The sequence below is a fragment of the Eublepharis macularius genome, chromosome 6 (assembly GCF_028583425.1).
Source record: "Eublepharis macularius isolate TG4126 chromosome 6, MPM_Emac_v1.0, whole genome shotgun sequence".
NCBI classification, from domain to species: Eukaryota; Metazoa; Chordata; class Lepidosauria; order Squamata; family Eublepharidae; genus Eublepharis; species Eublepharis macularius.
Genome location: NC_072795.1, coordinates 134780119 through 134789409, shown reverse-complemented (window position 1 = coordinate 134789409; position 9291 = coordinate 134780119). Strand labels below are relative to the sequence as shown.

Here is a 9291-nt window from a genome sequence, read left to right as displayed (position 1 = left end):
GCACTTTCAATGCACTTTATCAATCGTTTGAGGTGGATTTTTTGTTCCGCACACAAAAAAATCCATTCCAAATGATCTATAAAGAGGACTGGAAGTGCATTATCCAACGTGTGTGGAATCACTCATAATATGGCCCATTTTCAAGGGCTCTACTACACCACCCTGTTCTCTGCCATTTGGGCCTTGAGGTCCTTGCAAGGGCAGCAAGGCCCTTTGGACCTTGTTGGATGTTGCCCTATTGTTGCTGGTTGTGAAGGGGCCCCCATAACAGTTCAAGCTTCAGAGCCCCTAAAAATGTAGATCTGCCCCGATCATGTATCATTTGACCCTCTTGGTACAAGGCAAAACCCAGAATGAATCCTGACCTCCTGACTCACTAGGATGCCAGAGATACCCACCATGGATCTGAGACCCTTCATGCTGCTCCTCTCAAGAAAAGAATGAACTGGCACGTGGATTACATTTTCATTTTTATTATTTGAGATGATTGCTTGTTACAGTATACTCAGGGCTGTTTCGCATCTCTGTAGGCAGTTATATTTTCTTTTCTTTTTTTGTAAACACAGCATATAGTGTAGTAGTTAGTTTATACAAAGAAAACTTTGCCCTGCCTCTTTGTCTGAGGACAGGGCTTCCTTTTAAACCATTTTATCCTAATGAGATGTTCAGACCTCTTGCATGGAGAGAATGGTTTACAATGTTTGGCAATCTGACTCATTGATTTCTGTAATAATGGAAAGAGGTAATGGAAAGACACAGAACCACACAGCAGAACCCTAAGAGACAGAAGCAATACTTTGGTATAACCTTTGACTATGCAAGAGTATCCAAAAAGAACACTGGGTGACCATTCCGGCATTCTTCAGACAAACAAGCATTCCCCGCCCCCGCCCCCCGAACGAATGAAATTACAAACAAAGGCTGTTTTCACACTGCTTACCGGCCACGGATGTTCCGTGGCCAGTAAGCAGTGTGAAAACAGCCAAAATGCTGTAATGTAATGCCGTCTGTCAACCATCTCATAAAAGTTCAGTAAGAGATCATCTTCCAAAACACCACATTGAACTTAAAACATCACTTAGCTTTGCTCTTTAAGAAAAAACCCGTGGACATTTTTCTATACTTGTAGAGCAAAGTGAGCACATAAAAAAGGAACAGAGGCTTAACTAAAAATTTGCACATGAATTGCAAAAGAAAAAAAATACTTGGAGTTGTGTCAGTTTAGCATTCTCTGGAGGCTGGTGCAGATGCAATGCTGGCTGCCTGTTAACTGTGGTTAACCAATTAAGAAACAGTCTTGGGAACCCATACTTCCCCAATGGGAACTCCCTCCCTTTCCTTTCAACTGTGTTCTGTTTGGCTGCGCCAATGTTAACTATGGTTAAGTTAGGATCTTCATGGTTTCTATTTATCCAGAATCTGAAACTGCAGATTAAAGTGGGTTTTGGGTATTGGGATATGGAAAAATCTAGTTAATCTGAAACGTGGTTAACATTAGCATCAATAAGCTGCGGTGAAGGGGAGGACACACAGGGAAATTTGCTCTAAGGAAATGTTATTTCTTGAAGTTGACTCTCAGCTTGTTAATCACATTTAACTGGGGGCCAGCTTTACACCTGCATCAGCCCTTTGACTGTGCAAGGGGTGGTAGAAATTGAGAAATTTGAGCTGAGCGGACTAGAACCCACTGGGTGAGACTACAAACCAGGTCCCGTCACGTTAGCTCATTTCAAAACATCCTGAGCAGATTTGGAGACATCAGTAAAATGAATGTGAATGAAAATAAGTTATATCCGGTGAACATTATGAGATCCAGTCTCTAATACAGCATATCTGGTATCAAAGTTTTCCATTGTGCTAAAGTTTAGAACAGTTTAACCCTGATTTAAAAACAATCCCCCCCTCTTTTTGCATTAAGACAGAACAATATATTTTCTAGAGATTTTCAAGACTGTTAACGTTGAATCTCAACACTGACCTGAATCACTCAATGCTCTTAACTCAGAACTTGTTACTGCCAACAACATGGTAACACTTAAGCAAGCTCAGGAATTTTTGGAGCAAATTGTTCCCATTGTATCATTTGTGCTTCGTGCTTCGATCAATTCGCCTTTCCTTAGCATTGACCACAGAAGTAGCAGTTTGCAATGCAGCAACAGGGTTTCTTCCCCACCCCCTTTCTGACAGTTCCAGGACCAGGCCATTGCCCTAAACTACTGTAAGCATGAAGCTCACTGGCCACAAGTAATACCACACTGGACTACCTGGAAGCAGGCATGAACCACAACAAGCACTGGAACCGCAATATGACCCAGTTTGATATGCCTTTAACAGGAGAGAAAGTCAATTATAATATTCATCATGACCAGAGGTGGGGAGCACTGGAGGAACTGCCAAAATGTAGAGGAAACATTTCCCATTTTAGAAACTCCTGTTGCCATAACCAGTTATTATACAAAGAATGTGCCAAGGGGAGGGCCACTCTTTGGACACTTACTCCCCCTCCTGAGTCCGTTACCTTTCACAAAGACACTGTTAACTATCAAACTTGTCCATAAATTTTGCCGCTGAGGGTGAAACCATCCAGTTAGCATATACACTATCATTTGCATATCTTGAAAACACAGACATAGGGCCATCGCATCTTGTGAGTGGAACGGGGCTCTCCTCAGGCCAGTTCGGGTATGACATGCCTAAAAATGAAAACAGATAATTTTTTCTGCACTGAAGAACCAAAACTTCATGTGCAGACAGTAAGGCCCTTGGCAAAACTCCCTTCGACAATGGAAAGCCAAATTGCAAAATTAGGGGGGTTTTCCACCCAGAACAAATAGAGAATTATGTTTCAAAGGCACTAAATGAGCAAAGTTGCAATGCAGGCCAAAAACAATGGAAAGAAAAAAATAATAAAGTGCTCTTCGGAGATAGCTCAGGACAAGCACCTGACAATTCTTTGGATATTTTCATGGGAATACAATGGCAGGTTGGTTATTGCAGTAGAGTATTCCTGTGATAAGTAAAGTGCTCAAAGTAGTAATAGATAGGCCTATGCAATTCTGAAAACACTTAGCATGCTTGTTTTAATCCTGAAAACACTCATCCCATTGAAACCAATGGGACCACATGTAGACAAGTGGTTGTTTTCTGTTGTCCTGGGCACCAGGAACAGTTTCTAGAAGGGCTACCAACTACTATAAATGTCCAGTTCAACTCTAGCTCTTCTTTCCCCTCCTGCTGAATTGCTTAGTTTTTCCTGCTTAGTTTGGGGGAAATTCAGGACTGCTCAATTGCAAGGGCCGCATTAAGGCTAAGAGGGTTAAGAAATCAAACCCCAATTCAAGCGTTTCTTTTTGAACCTGAACCTAATGGTGGTAGGCCAGACTGTCCAAAGGGGCATTCAAAGAATTCCTTGACCTCAAGCCTAGCATTTTTTTTAAAAAAAAGACCATAAATTTGGGAACCCAAATATTAATCTGTTTTGATAATCGGGGCTTCAAAATGAAGCTCTGAACCAGTGCTTAGATGTTGAGAATTTTTTAAAAAAGATGGGGCTAAGAGTGGAGGGGGATGATTACATAACTTGAATTAAAATAATTTCAAAGAGTAAAATGGCATGTATTTGATCAGAGACAAAAAATTGCAGGAGTTTTGGCAAGAACCGTCTTTACTGTCCATCTCACCACCACAATATTAAAGCACATTCTTTTTAAAGACACTTGCGACAACATTCAAAACATGGCTTAGGTGCTGACATTTCCATGAGAAACCAAAAAGCATGTGAAAACAGCAGATGTTGCTTTGTTGTGGCCCTCACCAGTTCGGCTTCCCAAAGAACTCTACGGCTGCACTTGCTCTGCTCTGACTTCCCGGTATTGTAAGCTGATCCCTCCCCCCAAATTTCACTCCTAACTAAGCAGCCATGGCTGACTGGAAACTTGAAATGTACAGGAGACGTTGGGATTCGGGAATCTATCTGAGTAAGTGTGAGAAGAAGATGCAGTGGATTCTAACAGTGAAATCCAAACACCAAGCAAATAAAATTAATTTTAAAAAATCCCATCACTTAAAATTAGAGGCACAAAACATAAGCGCTTCCACCCCACAGATACACAAAAGTATAGTTTTAATGGGATATTTGCTAGCATTATTTTAAAACTCCCCCTGAGTGTACTTCCCTGATCTAGGAATTTTTTTTAATCATACAATATATATTTAGTAATGTTGCACGTTTTCACATCCTTTTAAATTTTGTTTTAAACACAGCTGCAAAAAATGGCTAAAAGAAGAACCTAATGCAGAGTTGGACAGTGACAAATGAAACAAACAAAAAAAGACTTGCCAAGCAAATTTTGGTTGGTTTCATTCAGACAAATAACACTCTAAAGGGTGTTACAGAGACTGTGAGGACAGTGCAGAAGAAAATCACTTTGGGGTGTGTGTGTTGCTAGAATCTAGTAAATGCATGTGAAATTCTACCATAGAGTTTGTTTTCAATCCATGTGGAAGGGAGGGTTCGAGGGAGGGGTGCATTATTACAGTCCACGAGGGGTGTCTCCTCTTCTGAGAGTCCATCATCGTAAAGCAAGGAGTCGGAAGGGGTAGAAGCTGCAAGGTCTAAATAGTCCTAAGCAGATAAAGAGAAAGCTAGGTTAGAGGTGGTTAATGATACCAGTTTGGGGCTATTGTTTCTATGCGTATTTCTCCATCCCTTAAAATGAACAGCAGAGTAGATGAGATCACCAGCAACTTCTGCTTCCTGCAAGAGTTGTATCCTTGGTGACACATTTGTTTGGAGTAACACTAGACGTGCTCCCTCAGACATATGCTCAATTACTACTCCCCATGAGCACTGATCCTTGCCAGCAAGTTAACCCAGTAAGTCTGGCAAGCAAACCTGGCAATCCTCCCCCTCCCCGATCCTCTGCCTCTTCCAGGGTAGAGAAAGGGTAATGAGTAAGATGATCGGCCAGGCGTGGAGGCCTCCCTAAGCAACCGATACACCAAGGTCTTTTAGCCTGTGTCGAGGGAGCTGCTTCAGAAGCACTGGGTTTCTGTGATGAATCTGGTTTGCTAGCGGAGGGCCTGCTGGAATCAGAAAGACCCCCACCCCACAGTCACACACATGCTGTTCCTGATTTCTACATTTGGGAATAACAAAGATTTCCTTTTCTCTATAAGAAAAACACACATTATTTTGGAATGAACTACTTTGCTAGCTCCAGTGCTCACTCAGAGCTCATAAGGGACTATGGTGTCTTTAAACAACGAAGGTACTATTACAGCCAAACTGTTGTGGAAAACTTCTTTCCCCTAATCTAGTACCTTAATTACAGGGGAAAACAAGGTTGCGCTTGCCTGTAACTGTTATTCATCGAAGTCTCTTCAGGCACACATGGGACTGCACAGGCCAGCTGCTCAAAGAGCCCGGGAGAGCTCAGGAGGGCAGGAGGGAGGGGATGTGTGCCTGAAGAGAAGACCTCAATGAACAACAGTTACAAGGAAGTACAACCTTGTTTTCATTTCAGTCTTCTGTGCAGTCCCACATGGGAGTTTAACAAAGCACTAAACAGAGGAGGCAGGGTAAAGCTCTCAATCAATCAATCAATCAATCAATCAATCAATCAATCAATCAATCAATCAATCAATCAATCAATCAATCAATCAATCAATCAATCAATCAGTTTATTACGGTCAAAAAACAGCATAATACAGAAACAAGAAATTATACTACCCTAAAATACGATTTAAAAATGTAAAACCAATATACGATTTCAAATGTAGTACCAAATGCATTAAAAAGTAGAAAGTTATATACATATAAATGTCCAAATAAGTAGATACAATAGTTATGGCAGCATTATCCTACAAAATTATGCCATCCAGTTTGTACCTTTTGATCCAAGTTCAAAATTTAGATTGGCATATATGGTAAGATACAACAAGTGCATTCATTCTAAATTTAAACATATCTAAGAACTGAATACAACTATGTATTAAAATGAATAAAATTTAACATCTGATTAACATTTCTTAGAAGAAGTAATAATATTCTGTCTGATTACACTAGCCAGGGCGCAGATTCTTGCTACCTCGGCAGTAATTTCTTTACAGCCATCAGCTAAAAGGGTAAAGCTCTCACCGGAACAGAGACACTGCAGCATCCCTTCTGGTACTGACTTCCATTGCGTAGCGTCTGATAAATATGTCTGCTGTCATCAGTTAGCAACTTTTCAAATATCCTACAAAGGAATTCCCCTGAGGAATGCTGCAGAAGACATTTGGGGTCTGGCTGAGTGTGCTTGGACCTCAAGGGAGCAAGGTAAGTACGTTAATTGGTAGCACAGCTTGTACAGTTTGGGCAGAGGGTACCTTACCCCAATCTGGCCAAGAGTGGCGTATAAAATGTTGGAGATCTTTCCCAAACAAGTTGGTAATGTCCAAGTAAAATAACAGTGTTCTCCTCACATCCAATGTGTGAAGGACCTGCTCTCCATCAGAAGTAGGCAAAGAAAAAAAAAAGACTGAAAGTACAATCTCCTAGGAAGTATGAAATTTGGATATAATCTTAAGGAAAATTTTCAAGCTGGGCCTGAGGACCACCTTCTCATTTTATATTTTAAGGAAATAAAGGTCCATCCTTAATGCCGCTGGCTCACTAGCTCTTCTTGCTGACATTATGGTCATCAAAAATGCCACCTTCATAGAGAGCTGGGCTGGCAAGCAAGTGACTAGGGGCTCAGAAGGCTTAGCGATAAGTTTGGCTAACACTAGAGAGAGTGACCACTGAGGTACAATCGGTGTGACAGGTGGAAACATATTGCCCAGTGCCCTCAAAAACAACTTGGCTGTATGATGAGAAAACAAAGTTTTGCTATCTACTGGTGCGTGGAATTGCTGCCACATGGACTCTGATGGAGGAGATCGAAAGCCCAGAACGATACAAGATCAGCAGATACTCAAATGTATCGCAAGTTGGGCATGTAGCAGAACAACTTCCCTGAGAATCACCTCTACTAGTGTGCATATATGATATTCTAATAGAGAGCTTCTGGGCATTTAGCAACACTTCTTCTACTTCATGAGAGAAAATAACTCGAGATAGCAGGACCCATCCTGTCACAGAATCACAGAGTTGGAAGGGGCCATACAGACCTTCTAGTCCAACCCTCTGCCCAGTGCAGGGTCAGCCTAAAGCATCCCTGACCAATATTCGTCCAGCCTCTTCTTGAAAACTGCCAGGGAAGGGGAGCTTACCACCTCCCTAGGCAGCTGTTTCCACCTTTGAACTGCTCTGACAGTGAAAAAGTTTTTCCTAAGATCCAGCTGGTACCTTTCTGCATGTAATTTAAGCCCATTGCTTCCAGTCCTATCCTCTGCTGCCAACTGGAACAGCTCCCTGCCCTCCTCCAAATGACAGCCTTTCAAATACTTAAAGAGAGCAATCATGTCCCCCCTCAATCTCCTCTTCTCCAAACTAAACATTCCCAAGGCCCTCAGCCTTTCCTCGTGGGGCTCAGTCTCCAAACCCCTGATCATTCTTGTCGCTCTCCTCTGCACCCTCTCGATTTTGTCCACATCCTTTTTGAAATGAGGCCTCCAGAACTGCACACAATACTCCAGGTGTAGCCTGACCAAGGCAGTATAGAGAGGGGCTATGACCTCCTGCGATTTTGACACTATGGCCCCTTTGATACAATCCAAGACTGAGTTTGCCTTTTTTGCCACTGCATCACACTGCTCATATTTAGTTTACAGTCCACTCTTACCCCAAAACCAAGCCCTGTGACACCCCACTACACACCTCCCTCTAATCTGATGAAATGCCATTGACCACCACTCTTTGGGTGCTGTCCTCTAACCAGTTCCCTATCCACCAAACTGTCCTATAGTCCAGTCTGCAGTCTTCCAGTTTACCCATTAGAATGTCATAAGGAACTTTATCAAAAGCTTTACTGAAATCCAGGTAAATCACATCGACAGGGTTCCCCCGATCCAGTAAGCTGGTCACTCGATCAAAGAAGGAAACCAGGTTGGTCTGGCAAGATCTGTTAGGAACAAAACCATGCTGACTTCCCTGGATCACTGAGTGGTCCTTCAGATGCTTACAGATTGATCCCTTTAAAATCTGTTCTAATATCTTCCCAGCAACAGAAGTCAGACTGACCGGCCTGCAGTTTCCCGGGTCATCTTTCTTCCCTTTCTTAAAGATTGGGATAACATTCTCTCATCTCCAATCTTGTGGCACATCCCCAGTCCTCCAGGAGGCCTTGAAGATGATGGACAGGGGTTCTGCAAGTTCTCTGGAAAGTCCTTTGAGCACTCTTGGGTGCACACCATCCAGTCAGATGTAGTCTGGATGTGTCGTGATGCCAAGCCTGCCTGTAGTATAACAGATCTAGTTTCCGAGGCAGGTGCATATAGCACCCCTGGTTAGTAGGGTCAATAGCTGGAACCATGGCTGTCGTGTTCTGCTGAGCATGTGTAATGGTAGAAACATGGTTGGAGGAACCAAGCCCGCTCAACAGATCTGCTTTCAAGTGGACTGAACTTGCAATATGGACAGCAGGAACGGAAACCCCATGACATAAAGCCTAGTCCCAAATCTGCAAGGCTTCCAGGAAAAGTAGATGCAATGTAGGGCTGCCAATCCCCTGGTGGGGATGGGGGATCCCCCACTCCCAGCCTTCCCCTCCGATGCCACTCACCTGGCCGACAAGGGTGGGGGGAGGCCTGGGGAATGTGCCTGGGAAGCAAAAATCTCCTGGGCCAGCACATACTAGGTGTACTCCCAGAGGGGTGCGGTGATGTCACTTTACAGCCTGGAAGCATCCCTGCCATTGGGCATGGTGATGTCATTTCTGGAAGTCAGGGATAACACAGTTTTGAACCCTGGAAGTGGCAGATGTATACATTTTTGACCTATCGAGTCCAGTTTTCTGCCCTTCTTGTCAGCAGGCGTGGAATGCACCCCCTGCCTGTTCCACAATCAGTGATGATCAAGAGTGGGGGGATGCATGAAAAGAAATGCACAGTTATCCTCTTTAGTTTTATACCTTCCTTCCACTTTCCTGGAGGTGGCTAGCACAGAGGAAGGTTTCTCCCACAAATAATTCATTAGTTCTACAGAGCCCTCTATCATAGAGAAGGCTGCAACCAAAGGATCCCCTGAATAAAGGTGTTGCAGGATCTTGTCCTTGGGTTTTAGCTGTGCTGAGGACATGTCAATATCCAAGGATTTTGCCATCCTCATCATAGAGTTTAAAATAATCATTTGGGGATATTGGTTCTTCA

At 43.0% G+C, this 9291-nt stretch overlaps 1 protein-coding gene across 1 annotated transcript in view; it reads right to left on the bottom strand.

Moving 5' to 3' along the window:
* Positions 1-457: 457 nt before the first annotated feature.
* Positions 458-9291, bottom strand: part of RET (ret proto-oncogene) — a 188155-nt gene continuing 179321 nt past the window's right edge. The window contains exons 19-20 of the mRNA XM_054982760.1: positions 4477-4624; positions 458-2693 (exon numbers count right to left, since the gene is read on the bottom strand). Of these exons, the coding sequence (XP_054838735.1) occupies positions 2536-2693; positions 4477-4624 (306 nt within the window). The 3' untranslated portion in view covers positions 458-2535. The remainder of the gene's footprint in view (positions 2694-4476; positions 4625-9291) is intronic.